Source organism: Acomys minous (assembly GCF_964271855.1).
Source record: "Acomys minous genome assembly, chromosome: 12".
Taxonomy (NCBI): Eukaryota; Metazoa; Chordata; class Mammalia; order Rodentia; family Muridae; genus Acomys; species Acomys minous.
Genome location: NC_140493.1, coordinates 20,772,618 through 20,793,012, shown reverse-complemented (window position 1 = coordinate 20,793,012; position 20,395 = coordinate 20,772,618). Strand labels below are relative to the sequence as shown.

Here is a 20,395-nt window from a genome sequence, read left to right as displayed (position 1 = left end):
AGACAGAACAGAGCCCTGGCTATCCTGTATTCACATTGGAGCCTAGGCTGTGCAAAACAATGCCTGGACCTTGCCTCTGCTTTCTAAATTCAGGGACTAAAGATATGCCACCATATCTGTCCGCCCAACCCCCCTTTGAGACAAGGTCTATGTCTTCCTTTTTTATGCCTTTTTTTGGGGGGGAGGGGGGTGTTTTTATTAGACTGGAACGCATTCATTGCCTAGATGGCCTGACCTAGGTTTGGCACTACGGTGATGTTTGAGCACTGCACTTCCATGTTTCTGTGTGGGCACCAGATCTGGGCTCTGGTCCTTGTGCTTATGTAGCAGCACTTTACCAGTTGAGTCCTTCCCGTTCCTGTGCCTCTTTTTCCTTACTGATTTGTAAGGTAACTTCATGTGTTAAGTCTATGTGTTGTTAATTGCATCGCTAATAATATGTGCTGATTTTTCCTAATTTGTTATTTCTCTTCACTTGGTTTATGGTATTTATTGTATGGTGGCTATTTTATGTATTTGTTCTGTTACTTTGCTATGTTTCACCTCAGGTGCTAGTACTGTGGGTGTAAATGGAGGTGTGGGGGTTCAGACGCCGAATCTTCTTTCTGACTCCATGTTGCATTCAGCCATGAATTCTCAAAAGTAAGTTTGTGCCTGAGTCCCTTCAAATGCTTAAGAATTCCTTGAATACTTTGCTTAGTTTTGTGGATTTGCTGCTAGCTTTTAGGGAAGGATCAAGCTGGTTGTCCATGCATAGCCTTACTTGACATTTGTGTCACTTACCTGAGTTAATCTATTCCCTCCCAGAGAAGTAGGGAGTTGCAGCTCCATCCCATTCTTAAATAATGGTACCATCCCCATGTATTGTGCACGTATATGAAGGTTTCGAAGCGTATGTTTCTTTTAATGTTTCTTTAAGTCATTGCTTAAGGGCCTTTGTAAGAGATGAGGTGTATCCACAGGGCAACAGCCTAGTGACAGACTTGGCCTTTTTTTGGTTTTTTGTTTTTGTTTTTTGTTCTTTGTTTTGTTTTTTTGGTTTTTTGAGACAAGGTTTCTCTGGGTAGCCTTTGCTGTCATGGACTTGCTTTGTAGACCAGGCTGGCCTCAAACTCACAGTGATCCCGCCTGCCTCTGCAGACTTGGCTTTTTAAATATAAGAATTCGTCCTAATCATTCATAAGAAAATGTAACAGTATTCTATACTGAACTGTGTGTACACACACAACATGTAGTAAGTCTCATACACATGCCTTAAGTAGACTCAGTCACCACTCATGGCTGTAATTACTGTTAGCTCTAATTAAGCGAAGTCTTTCTCCATTGCTTCTTCACTAAAGCTATTTTATCTCTCATTTTAAAAGCCCAATGATGAGTGAAAATGCCACTGTGGCTTCCCTGGGTCCTTTGCCAACAGCAGCTCAGCCATCTAGTACTGGAATTCGGAAACAATGGCATGAAGATATTACTCAGGATCTTCGAAACCACCTTGTTCATAAACTGTAAGTAAGGTGACAGAGTGTGTTTGCTGATTGTGGTGCCAAGGCCTGTCTTTAATACCAGTACTTGGAGCCTGAGGCAGGCAAATAAATCTCTTGAGTTTGAGGCCAGCCTGGTCTACAGAACAGTTTCCAGGACATGCAAAACCTACACAGAGAATTGCTCCCTGTGTCAGCAAACCAAAAAATTACCCAGTCAATAGTGCCTCCCACATGCTGGGCATGTTGCCACCAAAGCCATATTACTACTTTTGTATATGTAGCCAGGCTGATGATCTGCTTATAATTTACTTTTCACATGTTTCATATGTATGTTTTATGTGAATTTATGATATGTGTGGGTATGAGTGGGAGAGGGTGTTTGATCTACTAGATGCCGGAGCTGAGAACCAAAGCTGATTCTTCTGAAAGTCTCAATCAGTAAGCAGTCGCTCTAGCTGTCTAGATCATTATGATGTTACTCTTAGTGATTATTGTTTAATAATTGTAATATATCAATCTTTTAAAAAATATTTTATAGTTGTGGTGGCCTGTGCCATTTACTCTAGAGCAGGGTAGTAGAGGCAGGCTGATCACTGATTTTAATGCCATCCAAGTTGGTGTACTTAGAGTTCAAGGATAGCCAGGGCTATTCAGAAAAACCCTGTCTCCAAAGAAAAGAAAAACTAGGTATATATCATCCTGTTGGTAAATTTTGGTCTCAAGAGATGTTTTATTTAAGAGCACTGGCTGGGGACCAGGTGTGGTAGTACAGGCCTTTAATCCCAGCACACAGGAGGCAGAGCCAGATGGCTCTCTGAGTTTCAGGCCAGTGTGAGTCCAGGACAGCCAGAGCTACACAGAGAAACCCAGTTTGAAAAACACTTAAACAAACAAACAAACAAAAACTTAAGAGCACTGTCTACTATGCCAAGGATCTTGGTTTAACCCAGCTCACCACGTGGCAGGTTGCAGCTGTCTGTAATTTCAGTCCTGGTGTATATAAATCACTCTTCTGGTCTTCTGGCCTCTGTGTATACTGCACACGCATGGCATTTCACATATGTTCAGATAAAACAAACAAAATAAAGATGAGATGTAATGAAATGAACAACTTCCAAAAAAGGGTTTTTTGTTTGTTCTGTTTTGTTTCAGGCAGGGTTTCTCTATGTATCCCTGGCTAGCATGGAATTCTTGCTATAGGCCACTCTGGCCTCAAAATCCAATACCCATCTGCCGCTGGGATTAAACTTGTAGGCCACCACCACCTGTCTATAAAAAGTGTTTTACGCTGTGAATTCGAGGCCAGCCTGGTCTACAAAGAGAGTCCAGGATGGCCAAGGCTACACAGAGAAACCCTGTCTCGAAAAACCAAAACAAACAAACAAACAAACAAACAAACAAAAAAGTGTTTTACGAGTGAACCTTATAAATACTGGTTTGGGCAAACATCACAGTGTTCTGTGTTTTTGTAAATGTGTGCACACGCTGGTGTGTCATTGCAGTGTTGCTGCTTTGTATTCCAGTGTTCAAGCCATATTTCCTACTCCGGATCCTGCTGCTTTAAAAGATCGACGGATGGAAAACCTTGTTGCATATGCTCGTAAAGTAGAAGGGGACATGTATGAATCTGCAAACAACAGAGTGAGCTTGAAGTTTTTCTCTTTTTTGAAGTGGGTCTTTTGAATTTTAAATTGTCTTTGTATGGTGTGGTGATGCATACTTTTAATCCCAGCACTCTGGCGGCAAAGGTTTGCAGATCTTTATGAATTGGAAACTGCATAGTGAGGACGAATCTCAAACAGACAAAGCATACATGACAAGCAATCTTCCTAGTCCCGAAAGGTTGTAAATTAAAAAGGAGCTTATTTCTTTGAGACAAAGCCCGAAGTAAAACTTGCTGGTCTCAAACTGTGGTGGAAGCTGGTCATGAACTCTTGATCTTCCTATGTGCTAGGATTTCATGTGGTACAACTAATCTTGGCCAACAAAACAATGTCTTTAAGTGCATGTCAATTATGTTACGTGTTTTTTGTTTTGTTGTGGTTTTTTTGGTTTTGTTTTTTCTTTTGAGGCAGGGTTTCTCTGTGTAATAGGCCTGGCTGTCCTGGAACTTGCTTTATAGACCAGTCGGTCTGAAACTCATGAAGATGCACCTGCTTCTGCCTTCTGATGTTGGAGTTAAAGGCATGCTCCACCACGTCCAGCATCTTACCCTTTTAAGATTCTCATTCTTTCTCTCTCCCTTCCCGCTCCTCCTTTCCCTCCTTTTCTTCTAGTCTTCCCTGGCTGCTCCAGAACTAACTCTAGGTGAGGCTGGGCTCACACTCAGATCTGCCTGTCTTTGACTCCCTAATGCTGGGATTAAAAGCGTGGGCTACTATATTCATGTGGGACTTACCTTGACAAGCAGCTATAGTTAATAGTTCTGTGCCATCTTCTATAGAATGTGGTGAATCAGTTTTTTCAGGTTTTATGTGAAGCAGTATTTTCTCTGCATCAAGTTGAACATGTTTAATTTGGCATTAAAATGTTGGCTATTATTTTTCTACCTTATAAATTGCCAGCTTCTATTTTATAAAGATATTTCCAGAAGTTTTATTCATAGTAAAATTACTAGTCATGTGTCATTGCTATTATGAGTGTATTTATTAATGACCTTAGATACATTTGAGTCCTGCCAACTTTTGGTTTTTGTGCTTGTTTGGTTTTGTGTGTGTTTGTTTTTCTTTTCAAGACAGGGTTTCTCTCTGTAGCTCTGGCTGTCTTACAACTTGCTCTATAGAAGAGGCTAGCCTCGAACTCAGAGACCTGCCAGCCTCTCCCTCTACAGCCAGCTTTAGTTCTTGCCTCCTCTTTGAATGAAACCGATATTTGAACCAGGCTTGGGAGGTAGAGGCAGGCAAATTTCTGTTTGTTCCAGGCCAACCTGGTCTGCTGAGCAAGTTCCAGGACAGCCAGGGCTGTTACACAGAGAAATCCTGTCTTGAAAAAAACAAAAATAATAAAGAAAGAAAAGATGTTTGAGCTTAGATCATTTTTCTGTTATTTAATTCCTGTTTTTGACTCCTTTTTACTTAAAAACTTTTCAAGGCGGAATATTACCACCTCCTTGCTGAGAAGATATATAAGATCCAGAAAGAACTGGAAGAGAAACGGAGGACAAGACTACAGAAACAAAACATGCTACCAAATACTTCTGGCATTGTTCCGGTTTCTATGAATACTGGGCCCAACATGGGACAGCAACAGCCAGGAATGACTACTAGTAAGTACTTTTTTGGTTTTTCGAGACAGGGTTTCTCTGTGTAGCCTTGACTGTCCTGGACTCACTTTGTAGTCCAGGCTGGCCTCGAACTCACAGTGATCCGCCTGCCTCTGCCTCCTGAGTGCTGGGATTAAAGGCATGCTCCACCACGCCCGGCTAGTAAGTACTTTTTGTTAGAATTAATATGAGGAAAATAATATACCGTTTTAAAAATGATTGGAAGAATATGGCTTTCAGGGTATAATGATTGCATAACTTGATACTCTTATTATTTTTACTGCCCCGAAGAACCTTTCAAATAGTAAGTGGCAGCCTACATGTCTTTGCTGGCTTCTCCAGCAGCCTATTGTCTTGTATTGACAGGCGCCCAGTAGATTTTGGTAAACCAACTAGATTCAGGGCTTACTAGAAACTTTAATACTAATTGCTTTTTGTTATTAATGGGTTTTTTGTTTTTATTTGTTCATTTTAGTGTTTTGAGACAGGGTGCCTTAGTGTTTTATTGCTGTGACCAAGACAAGTGTTAAGACATAACATGTATTAACAACTTCCACTCCTTGATTTAACACTATTCTTTTTTTTTTTCCCTTACTTTTTATCAAAGAAGTTTATTTGCGCGTAAAGAAAGTTTTATTTTGTATTGTTTAAGGGGGGAAATCCCAAGATTTTGTCCACTTTCAAAAAGTGAAAAGGAAAAAAAAAAAACAACCCAGAATATTTACAGAACAGTCATACATACAGAACATCAAATTAAAAATACTTTTAAGAAAAGACCCTTCCCACTGCTCCTGATGTACTTAACACCATTCTTGATTTGATTTTTGAAGTTATTATATATCTAAGACTGTTACGTATTGCTAATTTTATTCCTGGATGTACTTACAGATTCTGAGTAGAAAAATGCAGAATGAGATAATAGTTGTAAAGATAGCACATGTTGCTTAAATTACATGGTAAAGATAATAGTAGGGAATATCAGTATTTGTTGTGTTGAGGAACACAGGATAGAACAGAATAACGAAGAAAGCTATTGCTTTTGCATTGGAGGTCAACAAGCAAAGATATGGCCAAAGGGTCAGGAAAGAGCTTCAGCAAGTGAGTGTGGAAATCCAAAGTTCCCTGGGAAAGCATACTTTAGACTTATGTTTTGGGCAAGTAAGCCAGGCGGTGGTGGTGCACGCCTTTAGTCCCAGCTCTTAGGAGGCAAGTATACAGAAGAAAAACTTATCTGAGTTAGAAAAGCTGGCATATGTGTGTAGTGGAAGCAGGTACTTGCTGTTTGTTTGTGAGACAGGCTCCCAGAGACAAGTCCCAGAGTGAACTTGAACTCATAACAATACTTCTTTTAGCTTTCTAAGTAATAGGTTAGAAATTTCAGCCCACCTTACCCAGAAGAACACAAATGGTTTCTATTATAGAAACTGGTGTGCTTGAACAGAGTGCCATAGCAACCATACAGGTAGCAGGGCAATTTCCAAGAATCACTTCTCTACTTCCACTCAGTGGATCTTCAGTATCAGACTCAGACTGCAAGGTTCAAAAGCAAGTACGTTTATTTACAGAGCTGACTTACTAGCCCAACAACACTATTCTGTGTGTCCTGTAGAAAGTGTTCAACTAGAGGATGTATAGATACTCTAACAAGATAAGAAAGTTACACATTTTAATCTTATTTTAAGTTTCACATTTAAGATGCATAAAATGAATGGTGTAGTATAATATGGATGCTGTTGCTTCACGGTTCTTACACAGTTAACAACTTTCTTCTCTGAGATTGAGGTTAGAGATACTTTGCTATTTAATAATACTTGATGGGATTTTGTGGTTTTTAGGAAACAAAAGGATATTTAACTACTTCTGTCTTTAACTCCAGATGGTCCTCTACCTGATCCAGCTATGATCCGTGGCAGTGTGCCAAACCAGATGATGCCTCGGATAACTCCTCAACCTGGTAAATTTTTTAAAAAAATACAGGGTTGATTTTAAGAGTCCTTGTTGTAGAACAGAAGACACTTGCTGCCTTAATTCCTGATTTAATTCAGTAGCAAGAAATTTAAAGATCTCTTCTATTGGAAATCCATTAAGGAAGGGTAAATGAGGAGGCAGGTTGCCTGACAGGTCCAGGTTACATCACAATAAACAAACGTGCATTTAAAACCACCTAATTTCTAAATATGGAGGAGCTCACCTTTCTTCCCAGCATTCTGGAGTCAGAGGCAGGTGGATGGCACACTTGTGAGTTCAAAGTCTGCCTGGTCTACGTAGTGAATTCTAGACGAGGCAGAACTACATGGTGGAATCCCACTTCAAAACCAGCTAAAGTAATAATACCATTACCAGTTTCCTAGTTGAGTGTGAGCGTTTGGGAGGCTGGGGCAGGTGGCCCTCTATGAGTTTAAGGCTGAGTTCATGCTTAATTTATGGGTGAGTATGCAGAAGGAAAAGGTAAAAGGAAAATTTATCTGAGTTAGAAAAACTGGCAGAGTGAGCTACACTACAGAGCGAGACTCTTTGAAAAATTTAAAACCACAAACAGTTTAGTACGTTGAAATTCCAGGACAGCCAGGGCTACATGGTGAAGATGGATGGATGGATGGATGGATAGATAGATACCTGCCCTTGCTCGGTTCTGTGACTGAAACAGATTGATTGAGTTTCAGTACTAGTTTGTAGGTCCTGAGAAAATGAACAGAATCATATATTAAAACATATTTCCTAGCTGAACACTATGGTGAATGCTTGTAATCCCAGCACTCAGGTAGGGAGAGGATCTCTGCGAGTTTGAGGCTAGCCAGGTCTACAAAGCCAGTCCAGGACAGCCAAGAATACACAGAGAAATGTTGTTTTGAAAAGTAAAACAGCCGGACCATGTCCCCTGGAGGGGGAGACCTGGTGGCACTCAGAGGAAGGACAGCAGGTTACCAAGAAGAGACTTGATAACCTATGAGCATATACAAGGGGAGGAAATCTCCCTCAGGGGAGTCATAGGGGAGGGGAATAAGGGGAAAATGGGAGTGGGGGAAGAATGAGAGGATACAAGGGATGGGATAACCATTGAGATGTAACAAGAATAAATTTTTTAAAAATTAAAAAAATAAAAGAAAGAAAGAAAAGTAAAATAGCTGGGCATGGTGGCGCACACCCGTAATCCCAGCACTTGGGAGGCAGAGGCAGGTGGATCACTGTGAGTTCAAGGCCAGCCTGGTCTACAAAGTGAGTCCAGCCTAGCCAAGGCTACGCTGAGAAACCCTGTCTCGAAAAAAAAAAACAAAGGGGGGGGAAAAAAAGAAAGAAAGAGAGAAGATAAGGTAAAGTAAAACAAAATACTTACATCCTGTTATTAACTTCGTCAAAAGTATTGAGTTATTATTTTGCATATATTTACAGGTTTGAATCAGTTTGGACAGATGAATATGCCCCAGCCGCCGATAGGACCCCGGCAACCCTCTCCTCTTCAGCACCATGGACAGTTGGCTCAGTCTGGGGCACTCAATCCGGTTAGCTTTACTTTATATACCTTAAAAACAAGCAGAAAACAAAACTTTTCTTTGTTACCACTTCAAAAACACTAATGTTCAAACCTGTCTAAGCAAAACACTTTCTATTCTATGAGTAAAGTGTTTGTCCTTGCAGTGCTCATACAGAAGTCTCAGGACACAACAGATTAACTCTGTCCTTCCATGTGTTCCAGGCATCCAAATCAAGATCTCAAACTTGGTGACAAAGGCCTTTTCTTTTCTTTTCCTTTTAAAAAGATGCATTTATTTACTACATATACAATGCCCTGCCTGCATGTGCGCCAGCTTGCCAGAAGAAGGCATCAGATCACACATTATACGTGGCTGTGAGCCACCCTGTGGTTGTGAACCACTCTGTGGGTGCTGGGAATTGAGTTCAGGACCTCTGGAAGAACAGACAGTGCTCTTAACTGCTAAGCCATCTCTCCAGCCCTGTTTTTATATTTCAAAAACTATGTAGTGTTCTTGCTGCCAGAAACCCCGAGTTTATTCCCCAGGACCACAGGGGACGAAAGGAACTAACTCCTCTGCAAAGTCTTCCCTTACTTGATATGGGCATCACTGAATACATACAGATATAAATAAAAATTTTACAAACCCACTTAGCTAGGTAGATAGGTCAGTAAGCAATGACACTTGTCCCAGACGTTATGACCCACTTTCACTCTCTGAGACCCATCAGGTGGGAGGGGGGGGGGAACCACTGACTCTTTTTAGTTATTATGTACACAGTGTTCTGCCTACATGTGTGCCTGCAATTCAGAAGAGGGCAACAGATCTCATTGTAGATGGTTTTGAGCCACCGTGTGGTTGCTGGGAATTGAACTCAGAACCTTTGGAAGAACAGATAAGTGCTCTTAACCTCTGATCCATCTCTCCAGCCTAAAAAACCTGCTTCTTGTAAGTGGTCTTTGGACCTCCCCAATTGCCTCTATGGCATGTGTACTGCCTCTACCTCCTGAGTACTAGGATTAAAGGCATGCGCCACCACCCCTGGCTAGCTAAGTGGTTAGTTCTTTTACTTATTCCTCCTGTTTCTCCTCCCTGAACTACTGTCTTTTCTTCTTCTCTACTCAAAAATCTTAAACAGGGCTGGAGAGATGACTGACTGGTAAAAAGCACTGGCTGCTCTTCCAGAGGTCCTGAGTTCAATTCCCAGTAACCACATGGCGGCTCACAACCTTCTATAGTGAGATCTGGTGCCCTCTTCTTGTGTGCAGGCATACATGTATATGTAATAAATAAATAAATCTTTTTTAAAAACTTAAATAGCAGAACAAATGTGATTGCTAATTAAAATAGTAGAATAATTGTAAAGAAACTGATGTTCTATGTTTTGGTGGGGGTTTTGCTTTTTGTTTTTGCAGCCTATGGGTTATGGACCTCGCATGCAGCAGGCTTCCAGCCAGAACCAGTTCCTCTCCCAGACTCAGTTTCCATCCCAAGGAATGAGTGTAACAAACATGCCTTTGGCTCCCTCCAGTGGTCAAGCACCAGTGTCTCAAGTATGTTTTTACTGTTTAAATTACTCTTAGTGTGCATGTGTGCAGGTCTAGGTACACATGCCACAGGGCATACAAGTTTATGTAGTATGTATGTAGTCTATTCTCTAATTTTACCCTGGAGGCTGTACAGGTTCCCAGACTTACATGGTAGACAGCATTTCCTGGTGATACCAGTTTTCCTAATAAGTGTTCCCTCCAACAGTTGTCAAATTTTTCTTTTATTTTCTTTCCTTTTTTTTCCTGAGACAGGGTTTTTCTGTATAGCCTTGGCTAGACTCATTTTGTAGACCAGGCTGGCCTCAAGCTCACATCAATCAGCCTGCCTCTACCTCTGGAGTGCTGGGATTAAAGGCCTGGGCCACCACGCCCATCCTTCAATTTTTTCTTTTGTTCAAAGACAAGTCTCACTATTTAGTAGGCCTGGCCTTTAACTCATAGAACAGATTGTTGTTGTTGTTGTTGTTGTTGTAATCTTTTAAAATTTATTTGGAGTTTTGAGGCTAAATCTCATGTGATTCATGCTAGTCTGGCCTTCACCGTGTAGCCTAGCCTCCAATGTCATAAACTCTGCCTTAGCCTCCCAAATGCTAGGATTCTAGGCTTGCCTTATCATACTTTGTACTTGAGCAAGAGGCAGTGATTTTGTGATGTTAAGTTGGTCACTTCAACTTTTTTTTTAAGTTATTGTTTTTTTTGAGACCAGACTTCTCTCTGTAGCTCTGACTATTCTGCAACTTGCTGTGTAGATCAGGTTGGCCTCAAATTCACAAGGTCTGCCCGCCTTTACCCCCAAGCACTGGGAATAAAAGACATGCACCACCACCAGCCAGTGCTCAGCCTTTTGTTTTGTTTTGATGTTTGTTTATTTTTGACAGGGTTTCTCTGTGTAGCCCTGGCTGTCCAGGAACTCTCTTTGTATCCCAGGGTGGCCTCTAACTTAGAGATCTGCATGCCTCTGCCTCCCCAAAGCTGGGATTAAAGGTGTGTACCACCACACACCTGATCCTCAACCTTTTAAAGAAATAAATAAACTCTTTTTTGTAGTATTGATGATCAAATTCAATATCTGCATAAGCATTGAAAATATTCTACCAGTTCACAGAATCTTAGTATAGTGGCTCATGATAGCTTTAATTCCCCCCCCCCCCACACACACACCTAAACTACCCCCACCCCGCCCCCTCCCACCCCAGTGTAGACTAGGCTAGTCTGAGCTCAGGAGCCTCCTGCATCCTCTCAAATGGCTGGGATTAAAGGCCTGCACTGCCATGACTGGCCAAGGAATATACACTTAAAAATAAAATGTTACAGTTTGAAGAGATGGCTTTGAGGTTAAGAGAACTTGCTGCTCTTTCAAAAGACTCATGTTCAGTTTCCAGCCTTGTGCCAGGCATCTCCCACCTGCCTGTAACTGCACTTCCAGTGGATCCAATTGTCTAGTGCCTGCTTTCGGCATCCTGTATGTATGGTAGAAATCCCTACATGCAGGTACTGACACATACACTTAAATTATAATAACCAAGCATGATTTTGAATGGGTCCCTCTTTCCTCCTCTTTGAAGACTGAAAGGCATGCGCACCTTTAACCCTTGCTCTGGAGACAGAGGCACTCAAGCAGATGTATCTCTGTTACTACAAGACTAGCCAGAGTCTTCGTCTCAGAAAGTTTGGTATTGATTTTGATTTATAATCAGTGTGTACTAAATAATATATGTATTTGTAAATACCAAATATTTTTCATTTTAACAGGCACAAATGTCCAGTTCTTCCTGCCCAGTGAACTCTCCTATAATGCCTCCAGGGTCTCAAGGGAGCCATATTCACTGTCCAACTCTGCCTCAACAAGCTCATCAGAATTCACCTTCTCCTGTTCCCAGTCGTACCCCTACTCCTCACCATACCCCCCCAAGCATAGGGACTCAGCAACCACCAGCAACTGCAATTCCTGCACCTGTTCCTACACCTCCTGCCATACCACCTGGACCACAGCCTCAAGCTCTACATCCCCCATCTAGACAGACACCTACACCACCAACACATCTTCCTCCCCAAGTGCAGCCTACAATTCCTGCTGCTCCTTCTGCTGACCAATCCCAGCAACAGCCTCGCTCACAGCAGAGCACTGTAGCCTCTGTTCCTACTCCAACAGCACCATTGCTGCCTCCTCAGCCTTCAACTCCGGTAAGTAGATGTGTATTGGAGTGGGTGGTGTTTCTGCACCATTTCACTTTTGTTTTGTCCCTTCCTGTGTCCATAGATAGCGTTGTTTTATATCCTGTTTTTTCTTACAGTAATAACTAGCATTGAAAAATCTAGAAGATTTGTTTAGTTTTACTGTCCATTTTGCTTCATTCTATGTTCTAAGGCCTCTACACTTAGTTTGTTTTACGAGACAGAGTTTCTCTGTGTAGCAGCACTGGCTCTCATGGACTCACTTTGTAGACCAGTCTGGCTTCGAACTGTCTGTCTCTGCCTCCCGAATGCTGGGATTAAAGGTGTGCTCTACCATTACTCATCCATAATCTCACTGTTTAATACTGTGGCCTTCTGTGAAGTAGCCATCTTTGGAACTTCTATGCATAAACACATAACAACAAAAAACTTGGTAGCTGTTTCAAATAAAACCAGCCAGCATTTGGCAAGTCCTGTATGTCCCCTCCTTTTTTTTTTTTTTTCTTTTTGTTTTTGTTTTTTCCAAGACAGGGTTTCGCTGTGTAGCCTTGGCTGTCCTGGACTTGCTTTGTAGACCAGGCTGGCCTTGAACTCATAGCGATCCACCTGCCTCTGCCTCCTGAGTGCTGGGATTAAAGACTTGCACTGGCCGGATCTCCAGTTCTTAAAATGAGCTAAGTAAGAGCAAACATAATAATGGGTCCAGGGACACTACTCCCAACATAAACAGCTACTCTTGTGTAGCTTTTGTTTTGCCCCACCACCGCCTGTCTTTCCTCTGTAGTTTATTACCAGCTTTTTTCCCTGTGCTTTTCTTTTGTCTCTCCAGCTTTCTCAGCCAACTGTAAGCGTTGAAGGCCAGGTATCAAACCCTCCATCTACTAGTAGCACTGAAGTGAATTCACAGACTATTCCTGAGAAGCAGCCTTCACAGGAAATCAAAATGGAGGTTAAAATGGAGGTGGATCAACCAGAACCAGCAGTCGCTCAACCAGACGATACTCAGGAGGTGAGAATAGAGCAGCTAGGTGTTGGTAGGAGAGGAGACTTAGGGGTGTCCAGAGCAAGTCAGGGGATGGGAATCCTCTCATTCCCAGCTGTATGTCTTTGAAATACTTAAAATTCCTTCCCTTGTGTTTTAGGCTAAAGCTGAAGATGCTAAAGTGGAACCTACAGAAACGGAAGAGAGAGGCACTGAGATGAAACCTGAAGTAAAAGAGGAAGAAGAGCAGCCGAGCACCTCTGCTGCACAGTCCTCCCCAGCTCCTGGACAGTCAAAGAAGAAGAGTAAGTAAATGCTAGAGGGACCATTTATTTGGTAAAATGCTTACCCCACAAACACTGAAGATCTGATTTTGTTTCCCACCACTTGTGTGGATATGCCAGGTGCCTGCACATCTTTAATTCCACTGCTTGGGAGGCAGAGGCAGATGAACCTGAGTTAAAGGACACAGCAAATTCCAGGCAAGGCTGAGACAGACAGTGAGACCTTGTCTCATAGCTGGGCATTTTGATACACGTGTAATCTGACAGTGGGAAAGCAGAGGATGGGTGCTCTCTGGAGTCTGATGGCTTGTGAGCTCGTATCCTAGTAGGCTGTAGAGTATGGGGTTGAGAGAGGATGGCGTCCTCAAGTGCTTTTATAGAGGACCCAGATTCAATTACAGCATCTACATGCTAGTTTATAACCACCTGTAACCAAACAGCCTCTTCTGTCCTGTGAAGCTCTAGCACATAAAATCAGGCAAACATACGAGCACAGAAAGTATTTTAAAAATGTGAAAAACAAGAGCAAGTTTGTTGGCTTTTTTTTTTTTAAATGGGGTTGGAGAGATGGCTCAGAGGTTAAGAGCATTATCTGCTCTTCCAGGGGTCCTCGAGTTAAAATCCTAGCAACCACATGGTGGCTCACAACCATCTATAATGAGATCTGGTATCCTCTTCTAGCAGGCATGTAGACATAACACCTACACAATAAGAAATAATAAATAAATCTTTTTTTTTTTTTAAATGTAGCCAGGTGAGGTGGCGCATGCCTTTAATCCCAGCATTTGGGAGGCAGAGGCAGCCAAATCACTGTGAGTTTGAGGCCAGCCTGGTGTAACAAAGGGAGTCCAGGACATCCAAGGCTACACAGAGAAACCCTGTCTCGAAGGAAGGGGAAAAAAAGTGAAAAACAGTTGACTGAGCAAACACCCATCTCACATTAACCCTTGTCGTACAAATACAGACTGACAGACACTCACTTCCATGTTGGAAAGAGAGTGTTGGCTCCTGAAATTGTTCTTTTCACCTCCACAAATGCTTTAGCCCATGTACACAAATACACAAATGCTCACAAATAAATACAAATATAACTTTATTTATTTATTTATTTTGGTTTTTTGAGACAGGGTTTCTCTGTGTAGCCTTGGCTGTCCTGGACTCGCTTTGTAGACCAGGCTGGCCTCGAACTCACAGCAATCCGCCTGCCTCTGTCTCCCGAGTGCTGGGATTAAAGGCGTGCGCCACCACGCCCATAGCTTTAAATTCTTAAGTCCTTAATCACATGTTTCTTGAACTCTTTGAAGCCTGCATTCCGTTTGTGTTATGCAAATCAAGACTGAAGTCTATTGTATATCATCTAAATAGTGAACAGGCCTTCCCCTTGGGTCCTTACAGTGTGACCTATTTTAATAGAAATTGCTTGTCTTTTAATGTCTTAGATAGAAGAAACCAGGTCTCATATTCTTTGTTCTTTGTTTTTTTTTTTTTTTTTTTTGAGACTGGGTTTCTCTGTGTTAGCCTTGGTTGTCCTGGACTCTTGTAGACCAGGCTAGCGACCCACCCGCCTCTGCCTCCCAAGTGCTGGGATTAAAGGCATGCACCACCACGCCCAGCTCAGGTCTCTATTCTAATTGTTAAACATTGGTGCCATAAAAACACTTTTTCCTTCTCTCTTCTTTTTTATTCCTTGGGCACTGGTTAGTTGGCTTTCATTGTGTGGTTCTACTCTGCCCAGCAATCTTACTTTATAGGACCTGCTATGTAGCTTAGACTGTCCTTGGTCTCTATATCCTAGCCTTACCTAAAAGATGTTGCTGTTTTATTGTGCCCCGTGTTAGGAATGCAGCCATGTGCTACCACACCATTTCTGGTTCTGCTTGACAGAACCCCTCTCTTTCCACAAATGTCTTTTGGACTGTTACTTTGAGAAATCTCTTCTGTGTTGTTGGAGTCTTTGATTCTTTTTCTATTTGGCCACGTTCATTCTCAGTGAATCTGCAGCTGGAAAAGTAACTGAGCCAGTAATGATAGTAACAGCTATGTTGTTTTACAGACAATGCTTAAATCAGAGTGGGAATTGAAATTAGAAAGTGATCCCTTAGTCAGAGGGCAGTGTCACTTTTGTGTTCTGTGACTCTTCAGGGTGCTTTTAGAACATTAACTTGGACATATTTAACATCCCTTTGCTCAGTCAATAACTGATTTCAATGGACTCTCCTTATAGTTTTCAAACCAGAAGAATTACGCCAGGCTCTGATGCCAACATTGGAGGCACTTTACCGGCAGGACCCAGAATCCCTTCCCTTTCGTCAGCCTGTAGACCCACAGCTTCTAGGAATCCCTGTAAGTATTTGGTGTCTTTTTATTTCCTTTTAAATTGGTAAACAACTTTATTGACATGATTTATATGTTACAGAAGTTACCCTATTTACAGTACACAAGTTTTAGTATGTTCACTGTTATACAACTACCACTATGGTTTTTAATTCATTTTCATAAACTCCCTGGATTCTTCTGTTTTGGTTTTTCAATCTGGTATTGAGTAATCGCACTCATTGTGGAATGAAAGCTTAGCAAGTGCTTTGTACTGATCCAGTCCCCAGGCACTAGCATTGCTAGTGTGTCATGGCTAGACATCCATGCTACTGTGTCATTCCGTGCTTCCTTTGAGTCATCTCATCAGTTGTGTGATGCTACTGCATTTCCTGCATGTGTTTATTTGGTTGGCAGTCATTTGGTTATTTCCAGTTTGGGGCTATTGAGAGTTTGAGTGCTGTGAATGTCTTGCACAAGTACTGCTTTATGGTTTTGCTTTGATTTTTAGAGAGTGTCTCATTTTATACCCCAGGTTATTTTAAGTTCTGCCTCAGCCTTCTAGCACTAAGTGTAAGTTTTTATGTGGCTACAGATTTCTTTCTCTTTGGTATGTACTTAGAGTTGTAATTTTTGGGTCAACAATTTATCACAACATCTATAGATCAGGACAGAAAGGTGGTTTTGTTGTTGTTTTTTAATTACATACACAATGCTCTGCCTGCATGTATGCCTGCCCACCAGAACAGGGCACCAGATCTCATATAGATGGCTGAGAACCACCATGTGGTTTCTGGGAATTAAACTCACGACCTCTGGAAGAGCAGACAGTGCTCTTAACCTCTGAGCCATCTCTCCAGCCTCCAGAAAGATTTTTTTATATTTTGTGTATATGAGGTTTTGCCTGTGTGTGTGTGTGTGTGTGTGTGTGTGTGTGTGTGTGTATGTATGTATGTATGTATGTATGTATGAATGAATATAAATCATACAGGTGGGTGGCTTTTCAGGGTCACAGTTTATTCAGTTTTTGTTGTTGTTTTGTTTTTGTTTTTAATAAGTTTTTCTGCTGCCTTGGAACACTAATTCTCTAGGATTTGTTGGTCCCTTCTACTACTGAAATTTAAAGATACTTGGTTCTACTGTATATATGTGACAGATTATCTGGACCTCTTGTTTGGAGAATATCTCAATCAAAGCCTCTTCATATGTATTTTTAAGAAGTTACAAACTTCAGGATGTAGACCTATCAAGACATGTTATGTGGAAAATTAATGATGATTATAGGAAGATACTGCATCTTCCCTAAATACCCTGCTCATGAGTATGTGATGTGGTGTTGCTAATACTTCTAGGATTACTTTGATATTGTGAAGAGCCCCATGGATCTTTCTACAATCAAGCGGAAGTTAGATACTGGGCAGTACCAAGAGCCCTGGCAATACATCGATGACATTTGGCTTATGTTCAACAATGCCTGGTTATATAACCGTAAAACTTCAAGGGTATACAAATACTGCTCCAAACTCTCGGAGGTATTTGAGCAAGAAATTGATCCCGTCATGCAAAGCCTTGGATATTGTTGTGGCAGAAAGGTAAGAAGTAGCTTTCAGAGCTTCCTTTAACTTCTAAGATGCCTAGAATCTAGTGGTGACTAAGGTTAAAAATACTCTGCTTTGGGCTGGAGAGATGGCTCATGAGTTAAGAGTGCTGACTGTTCTTCCAGAGATCCTGAGTTCAATTCCCAACAACCACATGGTGGCTCATAATCATCTATAACTTGATTTCTGACCCTTTTCTGCCCTGCAGGTGTACAGGTGTATATATATAATATTAATAAATTAATACATCTTTTTTTTAAAAACTTTCCTCTTCTGACTTTGACAGTCCTCCTATCCCTGCTCCTGGTTCACTGTCCCTTCTCTCTTTTTTCATGTTACTCGACATCGAAACAGATTGTTGAATCACTATACCAATATGCTACCCAATCTCAATAGGCCCTTTCTCCTAAGGTGTTTAGTTATCACACACACAATAATGTATTTGTTTGGCATGTCTTCTGTGAAGACTTTTATTCTGCATAGATGAAGATTATTTGGCAAAGCTGACCACCTAGTATATTGACTCATCAGACTAAGCTCATGGAGTAGGAGCTTTATTACAATCCGTACAGGTGCAGATTGCTTCACATGTGATATTTTTCCTGAGTATAACAGTTCCCAGTACTGTATTTCATGTTGCCTCTGGATAGCTGAAAATAGTGCTGGACAGATACGCCTGCTCAGTCTGTTGAAATTGTATGGTAAATATGTAGGTTTTGTAAGCTCAAGTATCTAATTGTGATTCATTAAAGTGAGAACTGAGGTGCCACTTGCTTGTTTCTGATTTGCCCTTGTGAGTATTCAGGCCGTTGTGCTCTTAAACAAATACTTTCTTTTGCAGTTGGAGTTCTCTCCACAAACACTGTGTTGCTATGGCAAACAGTTATGCACAATCCCACGTGATGCTACTTATTATAGTTACCAGAACAGGTAAGCTCAACCAGATGTGGACCACGCCACATCTGTCCTTTGTATAGAAAGTGCATGCAATCCAGATGATCTGGTGTGCACACATACTAGGGTGGTTCATATGTTATCTGCTTGAAAACATTTGTATTGCCTAAATTCTGTTCTTTGCTTTTGTTTGCAGAGTTAATAATATTATCTAGTTTTTAAAAAGGAGCTTTAGAAGTGTTGTGAACCTGCCGGGCGTGGTGGCGCACACCTTTAATCTCAGCACTCGGGAGGTAGAGGCAGGTGGATCACTGAGTTCGAGGCCAGCCTGGTCTACAAAACGAGTCCAGAACAGCCAAGGCCACACAGAAAACCCTGTCTCGAAAAAACAAAAAACAAAAATAGGTTTTGTGAACCTATTCTCACCCTATGTCTTCAATCTTGGAAGTGTTCTAAAATACATTGTGTCAGACAGATTAAAAAGAAAAAAAGAGGTGGCACACACCTTTAATCCCAGCACTCAGGGAGGCAGAGGCAGAGTCCACAGTAACTAAGGCTACGTAGAGAAATGCTGTCTGGTTTAAAAAAAAAAAAAAAAAAAAAAAAAAAGACCTCCCAGAGCTGAGGTGTAACTAGTTAGTAGAACACTTGCCTAGGAAGCATGAAGTCCTGGGTTTGAGACTAGCACCTCATAAAAAGGGTAGAGTGATTACAGTCCGAGTACTCTAAAGATTGGGGGATCACTTCAGAGTTGTCCTTGGATGAGTACAGAAGTAAATTTGAAGCCAGGTTAGATTGCATGAGGACTCACCCTGAAAAAAAAAGAAAGAAAATATGAGGGGGGGAAACATAGACAGTTTTTCTCTACAGAGACTTGGGAATGCAGGCTTCTCTGCTTTGTTGCTTTCTGGCCCAGGGCTGTAATCACATAAGTTGTACATGCACGAATCTCTTGATCCTGAGTAATCAATCTCCTGTGGGCAGTTATCAGCCTGCCTTAGAGTTCATCTAGTGTTTCTTCTCTACAACAGAACAGCAAGGCTAAGCAGTGGCTGCCCTGTGCTTGTGTCCTGCTGCCAATATTGTGGTGTTCTGTTTGATTGAACTTGTGAGCCATAGGTTCTGGCTATGAGAATGTCCTTTTTTTTTTTTTTTTTTTTTTAAGATTTATTTATTTATTATAATATATACAGTGCTCTGTCTGCATGTACACCTGCAGGCCAGAAGAGGGCATCAGATCTCATTATAGATGGTTGTGAACCACCATGTGATTGCTGGGAATTGAACTTAGGACCTTTGGAAGAGCAGTCAGTGCTCTTAACCTCTGAGCCATCTCTCCACAGCCCCCCCCCACCCCCTTTTTTTTTTCTGGGTTTTTCGAGACAGGGTTTCTCTGTGTAGCCTTGGCTGTCCTGGACTCGCTTTGTAGACCAGGCTGGCCTTGAACTCACAACGATCCGCCTGCCTCTGCCTCCGTGTGCCACCACTGCCCAGCTCGCCGCCCCTAATTTTTTAATTATAGGAAAGTTAGATTCTAATTCTACTTTGTAGGTACAGAATCTAGACTTGTTTTATTTCCTCCTTGAATCTGAGAAGAGGGATCAAATTGTTTGTTTGTTTGTTTGTTTTAAATTCATGTGCATTGTTGTGAGGGTGTGTCAGGTCTATTAAAACAGGAGTTACAGACAGTTGTGAGCTGCCATGTGGTTGCTGGGAAATGAGCCCGGGTCCTTTGGAAGAGCAGACAGTTCTCTTAACCACTGAACCATCTCTCCAGCTCGGATCAAATGTTTTTTGTTTTGTTTTGTTTTGTTTTTTAAAGAAAGGGGGGGGTCTTTTTTTTGTTGTTGTTTTTCGAGACAGGGTTTCTCTGTGTAGTCTTGGCTGTCCTGGACTCACTTTGTAGACCAGGCTGACCTCGAACTCACAACGATCCACCTGCCTCTGCCTCCCGAGTGCTGGGATTAAAGGCGTGTGCCACCACGCCCGGCTTTTTTTCTTTATTTTTCTTTTTTTTTTTGAAAAATCTTTTTTAAAAGACTCAAATAACAGCTACTAAAAATTTTTCTCAAATTGGAATTTTGACAATTAGGTCCTCCCTTGTGTTTTGTTTTTTGAGACAGGGTTTCTCTATAGTTCCATCTGTCCTGGAATTTACTTTGTAGACCAGGCTTCCTTTGTCTTTCTAGTTCTCAGATTAAAGTCATTCACCGCCATACCCAACCCATTTTTGAGTTTTTAATAGCAGTGTACAGTGTTGATCACATACCATTGACATGTTTAAATGTTATCTTCATAGACTTTTACCTTTGAAGTGTACCAGTGTTTTTGGTTTTTTGTTTGTTTGTTTGTTTGCTTGCTTGCTTGCTTTTTTTAACAGTCT

The 20,395-nt window shown here is 41.5% G+C and overlaps 1 protein-coding gene across 5 annotated transcripts in view; it reads left to right on the top strand.

Annotated features, from left to right (window-relative positions):
- The window catches only part of EP300 (EP300 lysine acetyltransferase), a 67,502-nt gene that overhangs the window by 29,363 nt on the left and 17,744 nt on the right, over nucleotides 1–20,395 (top strand). For 4 of the 5 annotated variants that reach the window (XM_084748314.1, XM_084748313.1, XM_084748311.1 and 1 more), the window contains 13 exons: nucleotides 549–642; nucleotides 1,365–1,502; nucleotides 3,005–3,122; nucleotides 4,572–4,746; nucleotides 6,620–6,697; nucleotides 8,134–8,243; nucleotides 9,632–9,769; nucleotides 11,519–11,950; nucleotides 12,771–12,950; nucleotides 13,084–13,228; nucleotides 15,432–15,550; nucleotides 16,873–17,112; nucleotides 17,960–18,048. In XM_084748314.1, coding sequence (XP_084604440.1) covers nucleotides 549–642; nucleotides 1,365–1,502; nucleotides 3,005–3,122; nucleotides 4,572–4,746; nucleotides 6,620–6,697; nucleotides 8,134–8,243; nucleotides 9,632–9,769; nucleotides 11,519–11,950; nucleotides 12,771–12,950; nucleotides 13,084–13,228; nucleotides 15,432–15,550; nucleotides 16,873–17,112; nucleotides 17,960–18,048 — 2,056 coding nt within the window. The remainder of the gene's footprint in view (nucleotides 1–548; nucleotides 643–1,364; nucleotides 1,503–3,004; nucleotides 3,123–4,571; nucleotides 4,747–6,619; nucleotides 6,698–8,133; nucleotides 8,244–9,631; nucleotides 9,770–11,518; nucleotides 11,951–12,770; nucleotides 12,951–13,083; nucleotides 13,229–15,431; nucleotides 15,551–16,872; nucleotides 17,113–17,959; nucleotides 18,049–20,395) is intronic. The other variant, XM_084748312.1, reaches the window with a different exon arrangement.